This window comes from Myxocyprinus asiaticus, chromosome 32, assembly GCF_019703515.2.
Source record: "Myxocyprinus asiaticus isolate MX2 ecotype Aquarium Trade chromosome 32, UBuf_Myxa_2, whole genome shotgun sequence".
Lineage (NCBI taxonomy): Eukaryota > Metazoa > Chordata > Actinopteri > Cypriniformes > Catostomidae > Myxocyprinus > Myxocyprinus asiaticus.
The window spans coordinates 35,362,194-35,384,224 of record NC_059375.1 but is presented as its reverse complement, the minus strand read 5'-3'; the positions used below and the strand labels follow the sequence as shown (position 1 = coordinate 35,384,224).

The window sequence follows — 22,031 nt, the reverse complement described above, 5'->3', positions numbered from 1 at the left end:
AACTGTAAGCACTATCTTTCTGTGGCGCTATGAAAATTTCTTTGTTTTGAGCGACCCGCCCCGACAACATTACTCAACCATTGGCATGAAATGGGGGCTGGACTATCACTTTGTTTAACCAATGGCAGATGGGGGGGTGTATTCAGAAAGCTGCTTTGAAAACAGTTTTATTTTTGCAATTCCGTTTAGTGGTGCTAGTGGCGTAGAACTTACATACTTCAGCTTTAATTGCCAGTCTAGGTAAACACGTAGACAGACATTTTAGGCCACTTTTTTGGCCATGCCTTTCTATCTCAACAGAAGACATGACACAAAACCACCTCTGGAATACCAGGACAGCATTTACAAAAGCAACACTGAGGGCAATTCACACCTGGTGAAAAAAAGGATGTGTGATTGCCTGGTGTTATTGTTGGCAAGAGGCTGTGCAAGAAGTATTTTCTTTGCTGTGGCCCCTTAACCCAACTGCTGATTTTTCTACCTTTACCTTATAAAAAATCCTCTTTGGACCCATTTATCTGATTAAGTGGAATTGAGGATAAAGTTTTGATAGTAATAAACAAAACACCCATGGAGCACTCTATTCTGGTTGACCCCAAAATAACATCATTGCAACTGCACATTAAGACATGGTAGAGTCAGACTGGTCATGCTGAGTTAACGTTCTATTCTTAAACAATGAAATACGTCAAATACCTTTCTTTTAACTAATACGTGTAATTTCTGTGCCAATAGTGGCACCAAAAGATACAATCTGTTAGAACAGCCCAACATAGCAATTTTGACCCAATCAATGCCATAAGTTTGGGGCAGGAATACCTGTTTAATAATACCGGGCTGTTGGGGGGAAGGGGGGTGTTGGAATTAAAAGTATAATAGAGAGATGGTTATATGCTAAACAGATTAATATTTAAAGGATTAGTTCACCCAAAAATGAATATTCAGTCATTGTTTACTCACCCCTGTGTTGTTATAACACCATATAACTTTTCCTTAACACAAAGGGAATCACGGCAATCGCGAGGCTACCCGGTGTTTTGATGCTGTTGACAGGACGCACGTTCATTTCATTACATCAACACAGGATCTACCTATTTTAGCTGACAAATAGTGGTTCCCTGTCTACCAATCACTGAGGGCGATTTAAAAGAGCGTGCTAATAAAACGTGACATCATCCATAGCAACAAGGTCAACTCCGCCTTACTCTTATCTTAAGATTCCCTTAGTAAAACTTGCTCTTAGCAGTTTTATGAATAGGTTTTAAACAAAAACTCATAGCTAGGAACTCTTTGGTAAGATAAAAATCTTTGTGAATATGGGCCTAGAGGTCTAATAAATTATTCCATGAGATATTGTATGAAAGCATACGATAAGGTTTGGTGTGAAACAAACCGAAATCTTTATTTAGTAAAAATGTTCACTGACCGTCGATTATCCTGTACGTGTTCATGAATCTGCACACGAGCTTCAGAGCTCTTTGCATGAGAGCAACAGTAGTTATGCAGCATGTGCGAGTTCAAGCGAAAACTTGTTTCGAGGAGGCTGAAGGTAGCTACAAGTACCGCCACTCCCTTTATACGCATATTAAGCAGTCTGCGTAGTGCACCAACTCCCTAGGGGGGCACCAGCTTACCCGAGGGGGGCACAAAAACTCCACTGGCTGCCCTTACTTGCACGTTATACCTTATTCAAGGACCCGAAAGCAGTCGTGGAACACAGACAATCGCCTCGTGCTCACACCACACATCACATTTTGGATTGGTGCCAGTTCATAGCAGACGGGGTTACTGGGCACAATGCCAAATATAGAAACCAAGTGATCGACAGAATGTCCCGTTGCTCGTCACAGCTGCTTAGGACAAAAAACTCTGATTAACATAGAAAAGATAACTTTTATTGTATGTTGTTTGGTGTCTGAGAAGGACACGGTGTGACTGTAGCTACCTTCAGCCCCATCTCTCTGTTTGATGGAGGACTCCAGGTTAAACAATTAAGGCTGGACATTGAAATGCATCTATTCTTCCATTACAAACTCATCAGACATGTTTGTAAGTTCTGTTCTCTGGTTTGTGTGAAGCTATGTTGTGTTTTCTGTTCTGTTAATATCGCTGGTGGTTCTGTTGAAGCGAAACAAAACGAGTTTTCACTTGAACACCCCATCTTGCGTGTGCTGCGTAACTACTGTTGCTCTCATGCAAAGAGCTCTAAAGCTCGCGTGTAGACTCATGAATGTGCAAAGGAGATCAACGGTCAGTTAACATTTTTACTAAATAATAGATTAGATTTCGGTATGTTTCTCACCAAATCCAATCTTATTCCTTCAGGCCAAGACATGAGTCAAATACAATAACTTACTAGACGTCTGAATTATATCTTTGTGTTCTTTTGAAGCTTGAATGACATCACTGAGAACAACATTTTTCCACAATTTCTCCCTTTGTGTTAAGAAAAAGAAAGTCATATGGGGTTATAACAACACAGGGGTGAGAAGTAAACAATGACTGAATTTTCATTTTTGGGTAAACTATCCCTTTAGATTAATGTGCTATGAAACCTGTACATTTTGAACAACTTGAGATGAGCATACATTCATGGGGAACCACCTTGTACCAATAGTGGCTTTTAGATGCAATTTTAAATTGCCTACTGTGTTTAAACAGACTATCTGTTAAAAGGACAATTAAAGTCATTACAAATGTGCATTTCTGTGACTGGGGTAAAATAAATGAGAAAACGGCAAGAGATGTTGTGTGTAATTTCTGCACAACTAGTCACTAAACAGAATTGCAAAAATAAACACACAGTTCTCAAACAGATTTTTGAACACTCCCCCATCTGCTGTTGATCAAAACTAAACCGAATTGAAAAACATTAATCGAAGTCACAAAATACCTAACTTTGTGACATAGGAAGGTAAAACTGAACGTTTTGTCCCTCTGCAAAATGCAGTATCAACTTTGGCTGGCTATTGTTAGGGGACTATGGGTTTTTACAGCATTCCTGACAGTTTCCAAACAAGGTTACTCTGAAATAAGAAACCACAAAATTGCAATGTGACCTCAGGAAATACTCCAAGGATACAAAGACTAAAGGCTACAACATGATTCCCAGGCCTGTCTCTCTCTCTCTCTTTTCTTCAAGGTAAATCTCATCACAAGTAAACTCAAACAGAGACAAACTTGACTGGCTCTTGAGATTTCCAAAATTAGCTGCTTAGTTTTTGATGTTCAATCCGCAGAGCACAAAGCTTAGTGGGATCCACCTTTACTTTGATTTGTTTGTCGTTGTGTTTAGTGGACTCTTCAAGCTTGAGAAGCTTGAATCTTCAACTTTGATCATGGCAAACCGCACACAGGCGGCAGAGATGTTTTAAAACTAAAGAAAAAAAAAAACTGGCACCACATCTAAGGATGTCATACTCTTCTTTTATTTTCCTCTCTGGAGTTATAAAAACCAAAAGGATGAGTTAAAGGTGGGGATCACTTACCAATAGGTATGGGTGTGCCCAAGAGCTGTCACATTACACAAGATGAGTCAGAACTGAGAGAATGAGATCAGAGAGTTGCTACAGCGACCATATAGCATGTGACTTGTGTCGTTGAATGCTCAATTTTATTATGAAACAAATTTATATTAATTCACAAAAGACAGCACTCTAATGACTTAAATGGATAGTTCATCCTAAAATGAAAACACTCAACATTTACTCACCCTCATGTCATTCCAAACATGTATGACTTTCTTTTGTTGCGCACAAAAGATGAAGGCTCCACATGAATGTGAGTTTCGATTTACTTTCATTGTATGGAAAAAAGATGCGATGAAAGCAAATGGTGACTGAGGCTCTCAGTCACTTACATTAACACTTACTCATGGGGAAAAAAAAGTTGTACAGGTTTGGAACAACATGAGGGTGAGTAAATGATGACAGTATTTTAATTTATGGGTGCAGCATGCCTGTAAGGCAATGCAATCAACGACTTTGCCCATCATGCAGACTGCTAGCAGATACAATGACAATTACTTCACAATATCTGTATACACACAGAGGTCTAAGGCTTCAAAAAGCGCTTGAGGCTTTAGGAACAAAGAGACAGACTGTATACAAGTCTCTGTTATTGTGTTGCACTGTATATGCAGTCTATTGTTTGCAGAGTCTCACAATGTTAACAAGTCTACCATCAAATACTTGGTGCAATTTACATCCAATAACTGTTTGAAAACATTTTAAAACAATTTACTTACAAATAACAATACAATTTGCAATCCATTAACTTCACATTTATATCTTTTCACTTCAATCCAAAAGTAACACACAGTGCATTCAAAGTATACACTTAATTAGTACGGATGATCCTGGGAATCTAACCCATGGCTACACTATACTAGTTGAGCTACAGGACCTACTTTAATAAACAAATACATTCTGAATTAAAAAAAAAAAAATACATATATGTATATATCATCAAGTTTGCAAGATCTTTTGAGAAAAAAAAAGAAATCAACAAAATATAAAAGCATACTAAAATTCAAAACTTCCTCAGAAAGAAACCAAGCTTGTGCTGATATCACTGAATGTCTGCCATAAGAAACCTAAAACATTTACATTAAATTTTACAAAATGTAGGGCTGCTTAAAAATATCAATTTCCTGATTAATCACAATCTTCATTTGAATGATCGTGATATAGATTCTAAAAATATCCCAAGATCAATATTTTACTTTAAAGTTTACTCGATTTTTGGTTGTGTTGATTATTAAGTCTGTTTAATATATTGCAACTGAACTGTATAGTTTGGGCCATGTTGTTATTTTTATATATATATATATATATTATTTACATAATGTACGAAGTTAGTTCTTTGCATAATTCACAGAAAGTGTGGAAAATAGTAAAGAAAAACAGATTTATGAATGTTTTTGATGAAAATAATATATAAAAACTCTGCAAACAATGCAGTTTATATTATATATGTAACACGGTTGAGGATGGGAAAGGAGGAGGTGGGAACTAATATATATATATATATATATATATATATATATATATATACAGGTGCATCTCAATAAATTAGAATGTCGTGGAAAAGTTCATTTATTTCAGTAATTCAACTCAAATTGTGAAACTCGTGTATTAAATAAATTCAATGCACACAGACTGAAGTAGTTTAAGTCTTTGGTTCTTTTAATTGTGATGATTTTGGCTCACATTTAACAAAAACCCACCAATTCACTATCTCAAAAAATTAGAATATGGTGACATGCCAATCAGCTAATCAACTCAAAACACCTGCAAAGGTTTCCTGAGCCTTCAAAATGGTCTCTCAGTTTGGTTCACTAGGCTACACAATCATGGGGAAGACTGCTGATCTGACAGTTGTCCAGAAGACAATCACTGACACCCTTCACAAGGAGGGTAAGCCACAAACATTCATTGCCAAAGAAGCTGGCTGTTCACAGAGTGCTGTATCCAAGCATGTTAACAGAAAGTTGAGTGGAAGGAAAAAGTGTGGAAGAAAAAGATGCACAACCAACCGAGAGAACCACAGCCTTATGAGGATTGTCAAGCAAAATCGATTCAAGAATTTGGGTGAACTTCACAAGGAATGGACTGAGGCTGGGGTCAAGGCATCAAGAGCCACCACACACAGACATGTCAAGGAATTTGGCTACAGTTGTCGTATTCCTCTTGTTATGCCACTCCTGAACCACAGACAACGTCAGAGGCGTCTTACCTGGGCTAAGGAGAAGAAGAACTGGACTGTTGCCCAGTGGTCCAAAGTCCTCTTTTCAGATGAGAGCAAGTTTTGTATTTCATTTGGAAACCAAGGTCCTAGAGTCTGGAGGAAGGGTGAAGAAGCTCATAGCCCAAGTTGCTTGAAGTCCAGTGTTAAGTTTCCACAGTCTGTGATGATTTGGGATGCAATGTCATCTGTTGGTCCATTGTGTTTTTTGAAAACCAAAGTCACTGCACCCGTTTACCAAGAAATTTTGGAGCACTTCATGCTTCCTTCTGCTGACCAGCTTTTTAAAGACGCTGATTTCATTTTCCAGCAGGATTTGGCACCTGCCCACACTGCCAAAAGCACCAAAAGTTGGTTAAATGACCATGGTGGTGGTGTGCTTGACTGGCCGGCAAACTCACCAGACCTGAACCCCATAGAGAATCTATGGGGTATTGCCAAGAGGAAAATGAGAAACAAGAGACCAAAAAATGCAGATGAGCTGAAGGCCACTGTCAAAGAAACCTGGGCTTCCATACCACCTCAGCAGTGCCACAAACTGATCACCTCCATGCCTCGCCAAATTGAGGCAGTAATTAAAGCAAAAGGAGCCCCTACCAAGTATTGAGTACATATACAGTAAATGAACATACTTTCCAGAAGGCCAACAATTCACTAAAAATGTTTTTTTTATTGGTCTTATGATGTATTCTAATTTTTTGAGATAGTGAATTGGTGGGTTTTTGTTAAATGTAAGCCAAAATCATCACAATTAAAAGAACCAAAGACTTAAACTACTTCAGTCTGTGTGCATTGAATTTATTTAATACACGAGTTTCACAATTTGAGTTGAATTACTGAAATAAATGAACTTTTCCACGACATTCTAATTTATTGAGATGCACCTGTATATATATATATATATATATATATATATATATATATATATACACACACACACACACACACACACACACACACACACACACACGGCCAAATGTTTGGAATAATTTACAGATTTTGCTCTTATGGAAAGAAATTGGTACTTTTATTCACCAAAGAGGCTTTCAACTGATCACAATGTATAGTCAGGACATTATTAATATGAAAATTATTATTACAATTTGAAAAAAAAAACTACTTCAAAGAGTTCTCATCAAACAATCCTCCACGTGGCGGCACTGTGGCGTGGTGGTCACACGCAGGGTGCCATGGCGCCATGCCCACCTCGGGACTCGAGTCTGTAGCCAGTGCTGAAGCGGTCTCATATGCATCAACCCGAGGGGGAGCCTCTGAAATTATTTCACTGGCACTGCTACCTTCTGCCTGAAGGTGTTCTGTCGTAAGACGTGCCTTGAGAGTGACCGAGTCCAACTCCATACCGAGAAAAGAGATGCTCTGCACAGGGAAGAGCTTGCTCTTCTCCCAGTTGACCTGCAGCCCGAGTCGGTCGAGGTGCTGAAGCACGAGGTCCCTGTGCACACAATAGGTCTCGCGAGTGAGCTAGGATTAGCCAGTCATCGAGATAATTGAGAATGCGTATGCCCTTCTCCCTCAGCGGGGCCAGGGCAGCCTCTGCGAACTTGGTAAAGATGTGAGGGGACAGGGACAGACTGAAGGGGAGGACCTTGTACTGGTATGCTCGTACCTCGAAGGCAAACCGAAGAGAGGGTTTGTGTCGAGGAAGGATCGATACGTGAAAGTATGCGTCCTTCAGGTCGATGGCCATGAACCAATCATGACGTCATACTGACGCCAGGATGCGCTTCTGTGTTAACATCCTGTAAGGCTTTGTTCAAGGCACGCAGATCCAAGATTGGGGCGAAACCCTCGTAAAAGCCCTCGCACAACTTGGCTACGGGTATGGGCTCTATTGCTCCCTTCGCCAGAAGGGTGGCAACCTCCACCCAGCGGACGGAGGCACCCTCGCCCTGCACCGTAGTGAAGAGGATGCCACGGAACCTGGACGGGCGTCTGGTGAACTGGATCGCACAGCCGAGGCAAATCGTCCTAATGAGCCACCACGTGGGGCTGGAGAGCGCTGTGTTTGATATAATGGCAAGTGAACACTATGAACGTGATTTGTTTTGGTTTTTTATTTTTAATAAATTTGCAAAGATTTCAAACAAACTTCTTTCACATTGTCATTATGGGGTATTGTTTGTAGAATTTTGAGGAAAATAATGAATTTAATCCATTTTGGAATAAGGCTGTAACATAACAAAATGTGGAAAAACTGAAGCGCTGTGAATACTTTCCGGATGCACTGTATTTTAAGGCCTACCTTCAAACTCAGTGCCTCTTTGCTTGACATCATGGGAAAATCTAAAGAAATCTGCCACAAGACCTCCACAAGTCTGGTTCATCCTTGGGAGCAATTTTCAAACGCCTTAAGGTACTACGTTCATATGTACAAACAATAGTACGCAAATATAAACACCATGGGACCGTGCAGCCATCATACCGCTCAGGAAGGAGATGCATTCTGTCTCCTAGAGATGAACCTAGGTTGGTGCGAAAAGTGTAATTCAATCCCAGAAGAACAGCAAAGGACCTAGTGAAGATACTGGAGGAAACAGGTAGACAAGCATCTATATCCACAGTAAAATGAGTCCTATATCGATATAACCTGAAAGGCTGCTCAGCAAGGAAGAAGCCACTGCTCCAAAACCCCCATAAAAAAGCCAGACTACAGTTTGCAAGTGCACATTGGGACAAAGATCTTACTTTTTGGAGAAAAGTCCTCTGGTCTGATGAAAAAAAAAAAAAAAACACAACTGTTTGGCCAGAATGACCATTGTTATGTTTGGAGGAAAAAGGGTGAGGCTTGCAAGTCGAAGAACACCATCCCAACCGTGAAGTATGGGGGTTGCAGAATCACGTTGTGGGGGTGTTTTGCTGCAGGAGGGACTGGTGCACTTCACAAAATAGATGACATCATGAGGAAGGAAAATTATGTGGATATATTGAAGCAACATCTCAAGACATCAGCCAGGAAGTTAAAGCTTGCTCGCAAATGGGTCTTCCAAATGGACAATGACCCTAAGCATACCTCCAAAGTTACTGCAAAATGGCTTAAGGACAACAAAGTCAAGGTATTGGAGTGGCCATCTCAAAGCCCTGACCTCAATCTGATAGAAAAATTGTTGGCAGAACTGAAAAAGCGTGTGCAAACAAGGAGGCCTACAAACCTGACTCCATTACACCAGTTCTGTCTGGAGGAATGGGCCAAAATTCCAGCAACTTATTGTGAGAAGCTTGTGGAAGGCTACCCAAAACATTTTGACCCAAGTTAAACAATGGCAATGCTACCAAATACTAACAAAGTGTATGTAAATTTCTGACCCACTGGGAATGTGATGAAAGAAATAAAAGCTCACACACCATCATCACTCGGACGCTTCACTGTGTGTATCACTCCGCTTGTGTTCGTGCCGTTCTAAACAAAAGTGTAAGAGCAATGCAGATGTGTTAAGAGTCATCTATCTCTTTGCATTTAATTTTGTGACACTACATATTTTAGCCAGCAGGTGGCGGAAAAAGACAATTTTTGTGTGGAATATGAGCCAGTTGGTGATGTGAAGTGGGTCAGCGTCACTTAGTGTTTATATTCAACAGTACTCCATGATCGCTCGTATTACTACTACACTACTAAAGCTAGGAAACAGCTTTAAACAGCTTTAAACTAACAACTTCAGCATTAAGGCTCATCAAAGCTGAGAGACACAACAGACTGATTAATTACACAAACTCAAGGCTCTTACCTCTTTCCGGACTTTCGACATTGGAGAGGACAAAATGGCAGAGGACATTGTGGTTTCTATAGTGAAAGACTCTTGTGCACCGGCTACCGCGAAATAGAGAGGAATACCCCCGCTTGGACGGCTATTTTTTCCACCGAGAAAATAAGATGAATTTCACCAAAATGACATTATCTTCAGAAAGCTGACTAACAGACTACATCATCATCATCAACAGGTGATCGCACACACTGCATCTCTCTCTCTCTCTCTCTCTCTCTCTCTCTCTCACACACACACACACACACACACACACACACCCACATCCTTGTTTCTCCAATAACATGTTAGAAACAGCCCAAGCTGTGATGCAAGTAGTTCTGAAGTTATGTTTTTGAGAGGCTTGGGAGCATCATTTGTAGTTCCATGCACAAATGCGTTTTTTCATTGAACTATTCATGTTCAGTTCATGTTCACTGAACTGTTGTATATAAGCAAAATATATATTTAAGCAATATCACACTCACAATCATGCTATATGGCCCTAAATCAGCACTGCTGTGATTACCTACGGCACTCGGCCTGTGGCCGAATCACAGCAGTGCTGATATAAGGCCATATCACACTCTTGCTCATGTTATATTGCTTATATATATATATATATATATATATATATATATATATATATAAAAAATGTAGGGCTGGATAAAAAAATAAATAAATAAAAAAAATTCAGATTAATTGCAATCTTAATTTAAACAATCGTGATATCTTTTACTTTAAAATTTACTTCAGTTTTGGTTGTGTTGCTTATTACGTCTGCTAAGCATATTGCAACTGAATTGCATAATTTGGGCCATGTTGTTAATATTTAAAATTAATATTTTTATAATGTTCCAAGTCAGCCCTAATAAAATGTATGATATGTCCACTGTAACAGAAATCAAAACACAGTCTCTTTGCATTTCCTGCCAGATTATTTCACTATCCTCAGTTATTACCTCTGGCTCCTATGACGTTCTACTACAGTTGCAATAACATTTCTGGGTGTGTACGCATACACAGAATGCAAACCAACCGAAAGCTTTTAGGCAGCAGTGAGACAGAAGGCCAGACATAATCTCTTTCCATAGTGTAACGTGTAGAGTGAGGAGTCCCTGCAAATGTCAAGTGTTCGCCACAAGAAAGCAAGCTCCACAGCCTATGGATTAAATGTCCTCTGAAGCCACAGGAAGCCTATTAGTTTCAGGCTGAACCTCTAGAAATGCTTGCAGAAGTCACAAGGCCATCTAGACAGTACGGAGCAAAGCAAACCAACATATACATCAGAAATACCAAATCCTACTTAAATGCTTTTGTGTGTCTCAAACTGATTACATAAAACCAACGCCTGATATCTGTGTTCCAACATCCCTGTTGGCATATAAGACCACACGTGATTGAAAGGCCTGTTTTAAATATTCCATCCCCCTCACTGTTTCTGCTCAATTAGAACTTCAAAGACAGCACATCAAATGCAACAAATTTAGAGGGCCCACCTGCCTGCCTTCACTCACAGTGTATTCAGCCATTGAATTGCAGTTTTTAGCTAAGGTAAACAATCAATCATATACAATTCAAGTGGACTGGATGCTAACATTAAATTTTTTGCTGATACAGCTCATGTTAAACAGTGTGTGCGAAATCAAACCTGCAAGCCAATATTACGATTTTATTGTGATTTTATGCCATTGTTTTTTTAGTCTTGATATCCATGTAACAGCAAAATGACGTTTGCATGAGATGTTTATCATATCGCAGTTCAAAATCACAATGGCAATATTCGTCAATAAGGCATTTAGACCAAATAGGTATGAGTGAATATAACATTTGACTGTTCAAATCAGAGAGCCACTTCAAAAGGACACCTTCCTTGAATGTTGATAAGGTATCTCAGGACTTTTAGTACAAAAAATCTACTAGGTAATATGTCAGCCTCCACCTGTTCCTTAGAAATTCACATATCATTCACAGAACAACCTACTCGACAGAAAATCAGTCTGGCTTCAAAAGAGGACACTCAGAGACTGCCCTCTTGTCAATAGCTGAAACCCTGTGACTGGTGAGAGCTCACTCAATCATCTGTCCTCATCCTCCTTGACTTATATGCTGCTTTTGACACAGTGAACAACCAGATTCTCCTGTCCACTCTCTCTGACTTGGGCATCACAAGAACTGCGCTTGGACGGTTTGAGTCATAGGCAGATCATTCAAGGCTTTTCCTACCACTGCTACACAGATGATACACAGCTCTACCTGTTGTTCCAGCCTGACAACCCCACCGTCTCCGCTCAAATATCTGCCTGTCTCTCAGAGATTTTAGCCTGGATGAAGGAACATCACCTTCAGCTCAACCTGACCTACACAGAGCTCCTCGTGATCCCAGCCAACCCATCTGTTGACCACAACCTCACTAATCATCTTGGTTCAACTACACTAACGCCAGCCTGGACAGCTCGGAAACTGCAAGTGGTGGTAGATGACCAGCTTAACTTCACTGCTCACATCTCATCAACCGCCGGGTCTTGTAGGTTCACACTTCACAAAAAAAAATCAGGAAAATCAGACCTTTTCTGTCAGAATATGCTGCAAAGCTCCAGATCCAAACTCTGGTCAACTCTAGAACTGACTACTGTAATGCTATGTTTTCCAGCCTCCCAGCTAGCACGAATAAGCCACTGCAGATAATCCAGAAAGCAGCAGCGTGTTTGGTCTTCAGTAAGCCAAAGAGTGCTCATGAAAACCTCACTATTGATTTCACTCCCTTGGCTACCTGATGCTGCCCGCATCAAATTCAAGGCTTTGACTCTGGCCTTCAGCACAGCCTGTGGAACAGCACCCTCTTACTTCAATTAACTCCTCCAGCTCTATGTCCCAACTTATTCTCTGAGTCAATGAATGAGCGGCACCTGGTGGTCCCGTAGCATAGAGGCACAAAGTCTGCTTCATGATCATTCTCTTTCTCTGTGGTGGAATGAGCTTCCAACCTCCAAACGATCTACTGAAACCATCTCAACATTCAAGAACCAGCTGAAAACATTTAACCAATCCACACTAAATGCACTTAATATTTAACATATATATATATATATATATATATATATATCTTGTATGTCTCTTTCTTCTACACTAGCTTCTATACTATTCCAACCACATTGAGAACTTTTGAGATATTGTTGACTTTTGTATGACAAATTACTTGCTATGTTCCTCATTTGTAAGTCGCTTTGGATAAAAGAGTCTGCTAAATGACTAAATATAAATGTAAACATCTATGGAATCTGGGTATGTTACAGAAAAGGGTTAGCAATAAGTCATAAGCCAATGGCCTATGAAGAAACCTATTCATGCCCAGTCTGTGAAGCAAATATTTGCTCGTTCATATCCGCACCATCTAGGCCATCAACATGAAAGTCCACCAACTCAAAACAAGGTCAGGTAAAAGAGTAACAACACAGTAATGAGTAGTTTCATTACAGAGCCACCATTTCCATTTAAGGTCAAAGAGAGGGCGGAGGAGTGTTAAAAACAGGTCAGCAGGTGAGCTCACACCCATCAGGGCTCGAACCAGTGGTGTTATCATGACCTTCTCCAAATTACTGGCCACACCTGCATTTTGGTGGAGTTCAAGGCATTGCAGCCATAACAGCCATCCATTTGGCTTATATTCGAGTCACAAAGAGCATTTCTGCAAAACCACGAACTCCGCTTTGAGCATTATGCTGATTACTGCTAGAGTAAATCAAAACACATATACAATGTACGTCTCTCACTCTGTTTCTTCTCTAGCTTGGCAAAAGCTTTCATCTGAAAAGCATCAAGAGCTAATCTGCTCTAATGTATTTTTTAGATACACAGCAGGAGTGGAATGCAAAAGACTCCAAATGTGTCCTACAATTGGCTCACTTAAGCACTGATTTTTTTTCCTCTCTAAAAGAATGACAAAGTGCAATGTGAGAGCCCATATCGAGTGTTTGTGTTGGTGTTCATGCAATGCACAGTGGAACTCTGCTGCCAACAGTGCAGTGAGACTTCATCCATCTAGCTGTACACAGCAAAACAATAGAAAAATCAACAGACCGCCAAGTAGGCAATTACTCTAGCTGGACTGCGCTTGCAAAGTCAAGGATAAGACAAAAAAACAAGTGGGTAATGGACTTGTAATTACCTACAATTGGATTTGTGTTGTCTGCTGTGGTACTGCAACTTTACTTATAACATGTAGTCAGACATAATCCCTTAGTCATCTAATTGTTAAATAAATGTCTAAAATTGCATTGTTAGAAAGATAATAAACCAAGCTAAAAGGTGCCAGTACATTTGTTTTGCTATTGCGTCACTGCTAATGGTTGACCCATATGGGTTTTTCATTGGCCGAAGCCGAAACTGATATCTAGAGAGCTGATTCAGAAAAAGACATCAATTACATATTTATTTAATACATTTACTCTTTAACTCCACAATGGAAAACTTCAATTGACAAGGCTGTCTGTAAATTCTGGAACTGACATAGGAGGGGATTTATAACGTTTCTCGAAAATGGTTCTCGGCCAAGGTCGATAATCTTAAAATATATCCTCTGTTTGAAGAAGATTGTAATTTTTTAATTTCTATACTGATATGCATTTGAAATTTTGTGAACATGCAATTCGTCATAAAACAAAATTCTCAAAATTGATAAATATCAGGGTTGCTACAGAGTTTTTAAAATCAAATTTAAGACTTTAAGACCTTTTTCCAAGACCTTAACAGATCTAATACTGTATCCCCATACCAAAACAAACCCACTAAAATCTAAATCTAAAAAAAGTTTAAAATACTTTTTCCACAAATATATCACATTAAAATTGGTTTATGTACCATTATATAAATAAATACAATTTAGAGGTCAACCAATATTGGATTTTGCTGATACAATGATGTGCTGAAAGAAAGACAATTAATCTGCCAATAGTTTTTAAAATTGGTAGCCTACATAGTATTTCCATTCTGTAATGTGGAGGGCCAGACAGAGGCTACAAGAATCCCAAATGAATTAAATTCCAATGCAGTTTATGGTGCAACCAAAATACTAATAAGTGGGGGGGGGTATTCATAGCGCTGTACTTTTTGATACCGGGTATTCTTATTTTGAAATCTAAGCACTTCCCTGTTTCTAGCTGCTCAGTCAAACAGATAAGGGAAATAAAATGTGCACAACTACAGTAAACTACAACGTATTACAATATAAACAATTAAAAGTAAACATTGTCATTTTCCTCATCATCAACAGTTGATCATTAGTAATTGCTTGTCATACATTTCCGATATGGCTTAATGATTGCGACTTGCTCTGCAACAGCTGGAAACAATCACAAGCCCACACATGCTTAAAGAAAATACAACAGTGCTGCGTTTTCACTCTGAAGGATGCAGCGCAGGCATTTATTAAATCAAATCATATTCTTTTGAAGTTTGATAATCACATAAGGTCATATCACAATTCTTGTCTTTACGCCCCCAAATTTAAGATAATTAAGTCTTTTGTTGAATCATTTAAGATATTTAAGACTTTTTATTATCTTAAATTTAGGAAAACTGAATTTAAGACATTTTAAGACTTGTAAGGATCAGCGGGAACCCTGAATATTGTCAAATTAATCAATTTGGCAGAGTTAGCAGTATATCACTTACCACTTCACTCACATCTAAAATGAATTTAAGACCAAAATATACACAACATCATAAATGTGCAGCTTAAAACAAAAAACATTTAAAAACACACACAAAATAAAGTGGTCTCACATTTGCTGGCTTGTGCCAGCTGGGTGTCAGACTGTCTGGCTCATTTTATGTGTTTGGTTCAATCACATTGTGCAGAGTGTGTAGTTATTTTATGAAGTTGCTTGGGGTGACTGACCTGATTGATGGAATTGGCTGTACAGGAAGAGAGACCCGTTCCGACTGCAGCCATCATAAAAGTGATGGGGTCAAAGGGCACTGGAGCCATGGCATAGCCAGCAGCTGCCGTAGTAACCACAAGAGCTGCAGTCAAAAAGAGAGGGTGATGTTATAAAATAGTTTATTGATAGAGCTGAAACAGTTTCTTGAGATAATTACATTTAAATGACAAAAAATGAATGAGTACTAGGGTCAGAAAATGCAGTCAACATGGGTGTGAATATTTTCTTTTTAGAAGTTAACCAGCATTTCACACTGAAAAAGATGGAAACTTTTCAGTTGTTTCCCTTGCAGCAAAAAGCAAAAACCACATTGCAATATGTATTTTTTACCACACACACACAAAAAAAAAAGACAAAATTGAAAAGACAAACCAATATTCATTAGAAATAGGAGACCTAAAATGAAAGCTTCTGCGGTCAATTTGTTAAATAATAAATAAAGGGTTAAAAACAAGATCTGAGAACTGCCTCGGTGACTTTTAACAATTTCTGTGTTCCTCACACAAAGTTATTGGACAGCTTTAAAAGATAAGCACATGAGTTGTACGGACTACTTTCATGAGGTTTTTTTTTTTTTTTTTTTTTGCTGATGTTGTCATTTTTAGAACTTGACAATGTCTGGTCTCTTTCACTTTAATTGTGTATAAAAGAGTACCAGGGATAATCTGCTTATCTTCTTTCTAGTGGTCGACCGATATGGGTTTTTAATTGGCCGATGCCGATATCCACAATTTAACATTGCTAAAAAAAATAAATACTCTTATTTAGCACTATATTTACTCAATTTTACACAAAATTGTAACTTTGTAAAAAAAAAGAATCTTTAAAAAATAAGATTGCATTTTAAATGGTATATAGCAGTTTCTTCTGATTTCTGTTTAGTTTAATCAAAATTTAGTAATTTATTTGCACATGAATAAACTGATAATATATTAGGAAGAAGGATATAACAGTACACACAGTGCTCCAGCATCCATGGATGGCATGTGCGTATTAGTAAATCGCATTTTCTCACAAAAGACTGAATCAAACCCATTGTAAATACAGTGCATAGTGAATATGACATTTACTCATGGTACACATGAAGCGCTTTTACTTTAAGGTTGCCCTTGCCCGCTCGTGCGAATCCAGCGCAAGCAGCAATCTCCTGACAGTTTAGTTTAGTTGGGCTGAATCACCTACTTGGACTTTTCCCGGTGTGCCGGTCGAGTGTTGGGCCGGTCAACCACCCCACTCGCCACTACTACCCGATTAGCGTGAGAGCTGAGCAGGACTGGCTCTCCCGCACGAGAGTTGTTGTAAACAGCAAAACAATGTGTCATTCACAATGGTAATTACATTATTTTTAATCTAAACATCAGCATTCTTATTGCATTGAAATTAGAAACACTAACTGAAGAAACTATGATTGGTCGTTTACATGTCTCAGACATTTACATGTTCTCAGCTCCCTATGGTCCTTAAAAAAAAAAAGAACAAAAATATGCCAAATGGAAAATGTATTGGCCAATGCCGATAATTAAAAAATCCTGAATATCAGCCGATTTCTTGGCCTTGGTGATATATCGGTCGGCCACTACTTTTTTCAAGAAGTCTGTCAACACTGCACTGTCAGAATGATGTTGGCTAGACATACATTTAGCTATTGTGCAACTTTTGGGTGAAAATCTGTGACATTTTGTGGAATAGATTTAGAAATGTTGAGTGGAGGTGAGAGTATACATTAATAAATATGGCAACACTTTACAATAATGTTGTATTCATTAACATGAGTTAACTACATTAGATAACATGAACTAACAATGAACAATAGTTTTTCAGCACTTACTGATTTTGGTTGATGTTAATTTCAACATACACGAACACATTTTTCAAATTAAAAGTTTACGTTAATTAAAGCATTCTAAATTAACAGGGACTAACAATGAACAATTGGATCTTTATTAATTAACATTAATGAAGATTTTTAAAAATGATGTAAAAATATATTGTTCATTGTGTGTTCATTATATCCAATGCATTTACTAATGTTAACAAACACAACCTCATTGTAAAGTGTAACCAGAAATACATTAATTCTTGGCAAAAGAGACTGACTCTCAAATACAATATCTGCATGAATTATCAGAATGATTATTCACAAATATAAAAGGATGAAAGTTTGAAAGATTAATACATTAAAGATTTTGATCCATATAAATAATAAGCATTAAACATATGAACATTTTATAAAATAATTAGACTACTCAGCGCTTAATGTGTTTTTTAAACAGTGAGGCATTATAACTTCCCTGAACTTTAGAGTTTAGCTTTGATTACTTCCAAAAATAATATGCACAACAGCCTTGTTTAAATGCATCACTACCATATCATACCGGTTAGTTTGATTTTGGAGAGTCGTGCGTAGATCCCCGGCAAATCACTGTATTCTACCCTCAACTCCTTCCACTGTCGGGCGTCTAAACGTGCCTCCCTTGCCGCCTCTGGTTCATTCTGGATGTTCTGCGGGTCACATGGCTGCACCACAGTACCAGACTCAGGCTTTATGGCTGGAATTTGCTGAACCTGTCTGTCAGCCGAATCATCTTGCTCATCCAGAACAGAGGTAACAGGCTCCTGCTTGTGTCTCAGTCTTTGACACAGACCATCGCTGCCCTTAATATACTGTGAGGACAAAGACAGATGGTTTAAAAGCTGCAAACAGAAATGCTTTTTCATATCATGCAGTTGTAAGGATCATTTAATCATTTAATTATTTTCAAACAGGCATAATGGATTTGCATATCCAAAATGTGCTTTTTTAATAACTGTAAAGGAAAAACGAAACAATGATTGTAACCTATGTTTTTAGTTATTCTGAAAACTGACTGCACAATTGGTAAAGGTCAGTTTTAATACGTTTGTTTGTTTGATTAATATTTTACGCCATGCCAGCTTTTGGGGCAGTGGTGGCTCAGCCACCAGTGGGTTACTGATCAGAAGGTCAGGGGTTCAAGCCCCAGCACTGCCAAGATGCCACTGTTGGGCCCTTGAGCAAGACCCTTGACCCTATCTGCTCCAGGGGTGCTGTATCATGGCTGATCCTGCACTCTGACCCCAGCTTAGCTGGGATATGTGAAAAAAAAGAATTTCACTGTATATGTGCAAATGTATATGTGTGATAAATAAATATAATTAAAAAAAATAAAAATAAAAATTCTATGGCTATATTCATGGCAGGAACCAGGTTTAGTTATTTTAAAATAGAGTTAAATAAGGTGTTTAAGATTCATTTTTCCTAAAAACCTTAAAACTAAATTTGGATTCACTTTATTAAAAACCTTTTCAGAAGAATCAACTGAATAATACATGTTCTTCAGATGTGTATGACAGTCCAGTTAAATATGTTTAATGGATAGTGGGTTCTGACAAGATGAGCACTTTGGTGAATTTTCTCCTGATAGTAAAAATTGGTGTGTGAGTCTTGTATGTCAGTTTTAATATGTAAAAGATAATGTTAAGTCAGCCAATCATTATCGCAAATCACTGTAATCAGTTGTTGTTGTTTTTTATTATTATTAATCTGATGGGGTTTATTTTGCTACAACAAAGTGCTGACTGTACATTCTTACTTATTGCATGCATGCTTAACGAATAAATAAATGGACATAAAATATTGATTATATTGAGTTGAAATTCTTTTTTATTATGCAGGGCTTGCAATAAGGATGACCTCCAATTTCGGGCCAGTTGACGGAACTGTCCCTTGCCCTATCAGGCATGTGCTGCATTGCTGCTAAATGTTACATTTGTTGATCTTGTGCATATTTATTTATGCCTTGCAACTTAAACATTTGGATTTCTGTGATGTATTGAACTTGGCTAACATAGTTGAGATTTTGTTGAAATTGTGATAATGACTTGTGATAATCTTGGAGGCATCAGTTAGAATGGGTTGAAAATAATTTAAAAAGAAATCAGTAATGTTTTGCTTTGTATGCCATCATTGTCCACTAAAGCTAATTTACTGCAAAGAAAATTTAACAATTAATGAAAAATATAGATATTATTCATGGCACATACACAAACATTGCTAGATTTTTTTTTTTAAATAAAAATAATAAAAATAAAATATTGCTAAAACAAATTATAATATTTTTCTGGGGTGGGGCCAGTGAAAATGTTTGCAGGGGGAAAAAATAAATAAAAAATAATCTAAAACAAATCCTGAACAATGAGCCATGTTATGTGAGAAGACATAGGTTGCAGAGTGATATGAGAGACACTACAGGAGAGTAAAGCAACGGTCAATTATACAGTTTATCAATCATTACAAAAATATTTGACAGCAAAATCCCACAAATGTCCAGTCGGAATCAACTATACCAGAGAGCTGTGTAATAAATAGCTATAAAATATTTATATAAACACCTGGGAAACCCATCTACTCACAAGAAAAGTTGAGCAGAATTGTCTTGTTCAGTGATATTATAAATGACTATGCACACACAATGGCAGCATTGTCTATACCTGTCTCTTCAGGAAGCAGAAGTGCTGGAATGTGATCCATTCTGCTTGATTCTTTCTGCAGAGCCGAATCAGACTCCTGGCACTCATGTGACTCCTAGATGGATTTGCAATGAGCTTCGGCTGCACGCTGACAACCAAACCAACCGAACCTTCAACATGAGAAGACATCACTCAATAATGCATCTAAATAATAACATCCATGTGAAGTCATACCAAACAAGATTTGACATGACATCACATATCCTGTTTTAAGACATCTACAATATCCACGTCATGTAGTTACAGCAGTTCGGTTCATCAAAAACGATTTTACAAACGATATTTGGAGTGCTCTTTCAAAACATGACCTTTAAATATTCATGAATGTAGATAACGTCCATGTGACGTCACACCCAAACACGATTTAACGTGGCATCGCATAATATCATGTTATAAGACATTTGCAATATGCATGTCCTGTAATTACAGCAGTTATGTTCATCGAAGGATTATATAAACAATATATTAAGATGCTAACCTTCACAAATATATTACATATCATAATAAAACTTCATATGGCTGGTAATATGCGTCGTATGATGATTTGCATACAACATCCACAAGCAAAAAGCAGAAATGTTTATGACCACGTCAGTGAAGTGCATTATTAAATATTCTTGAAAAAAAAAAAAAAGTTTAAATAATGTGAAAAGTCTTGATACTTTAAGGTCATTCTGCTGCAGTAAAGGTTCAGTGGCTAGGCTAACCGACTAGCATTCTTTCAAATATTTCATCACGGAACAAATTAAAACCCCAAGATATTTCATCTGCACAATATAATTATGAATACCATCGCGTGGTAGGTATTTCCAAACTCCCGTCAGTCTGCTACATGATGTTTTGAACATGTTCTTAAAGCGAACAACCAGTTCCCGGTAAGTCCCCTTCACATGCAGCAGCGCGCCATCTTGACCTCCCTTTCGTCAAGGGAAGTGTTTCCGGTGATGTTTCACTTGTACCACGTGCATTACAATCATGTTACATTCCTGTAAAACAACTACCTAACTGAACTGATATTTATATTAAATAATATACTAATTAAGTGAAACACATAGGCTACTTGAGTGTTTAGAAATTAATGCTGTTTTATTATTTTTTTATTTATTTATTTTTTTTTATTTTTTTTGTGCCAGCAACTGATCTAATTGATAAGTATTTTTTTTGGGGGGGGGGTATGTGTTTTTTTATGTTTCAAAACTGTCTTAAATTACACACACACACACACACACACATATATGTATATATATATATATATATATATATATATATATATATATATATATATATATATAATTTTTTTCTATTCTTATTATTTTTTTATTATTATATCCACCAAACTCAAATAAAATAGCAGGGCTCAACAATGATTTTTTTTGCCCTGTCAGTATTTTTTAACTGGCCCCACCACATATTACAAAATTATTTAGCAACATACTTGTATATGTGTGAATGAAGGTATAAGTTTTATTTATTTAGTACAAAAAGGGGTATTATGTAATTCTATGACCATTATAAAAAACACACATTTGCTGGAAAACAATGACAATAGGTGCAAGTTTGACAAAAACTCTCATGTGTATTAGGCAGCTAGATAACTTTACCTTGGTGGCACATTTAAAGGAATAGTTTAGCTAGAAATGATCATTCTCTCATCATTTAGGCTACTCCCCTTTATGCCGTCTCAAACTCACATGAGTTTCTTACTGAGCCTTGAAAATATCTTTGAAGCTTTTGGGTGAACAAGTGAACACAACAAAATCACACTGGAAGGATGTGACTGGCAAGGGCGTTTTTCATAAATGTCAGGTTGGGGAAAGCTGTCACACATGGCTGTTTTTTGAACTGTTTCACTGTTTAATATTTGCTGAAAAAGCCTATAATAGGAAACTTATATATATAGGTGCATCTCAATAAATTAGAATGTCGTGGAAAAGTTCATTTATTTCAGTAATTCAACTCAAATTGTGAAACTCGTGTATTAAATAAATTCAATGCACACAGACTGAAGTAGTTTAAGTCTTTGGTTCTTTTAATTGTG

At 37.7% G+C, this 22,031-nt stretch overlaps 1 protein-coding gene across 1 annotated transcript in view; it reads right to left on the bottom strand.

Moving 5' to 3' along the window:
• Positions 1-20,908, bottom strand: part of LOC127423654 (protoheme IX farnesyltransferase, mitochondrial-like) — a 65,616-nt gene extending 44,708 nt beyond the window's left edge. The window contains exons 1-4 of the mRNA XM_051668161.1: positions 20,784-20,908; positions 19,955-20,103; positions 17,821-18,109; positions 15,403-15,527 (exon numbers count right to left, since the gene is read on the bottom strand). Coding sequence (XP_051524121.1) covers positions 15,403-15,527; positions 17,821-18,109; positions 19,955-20,103; positions 20,784-20,841 — 621 coding nt within the window. The 5' untranslated portion in view covers positions 20,842-20,908. The remainder of the gene's footprint in view (positions 1-15,402; positions 15,528-17,820; positions 18,110-19,954; positions 20,104-20,783) is intronic.
• Between the last annotated feature and the right edge of the window lie 1,123 nt (positions 20,909-22,031).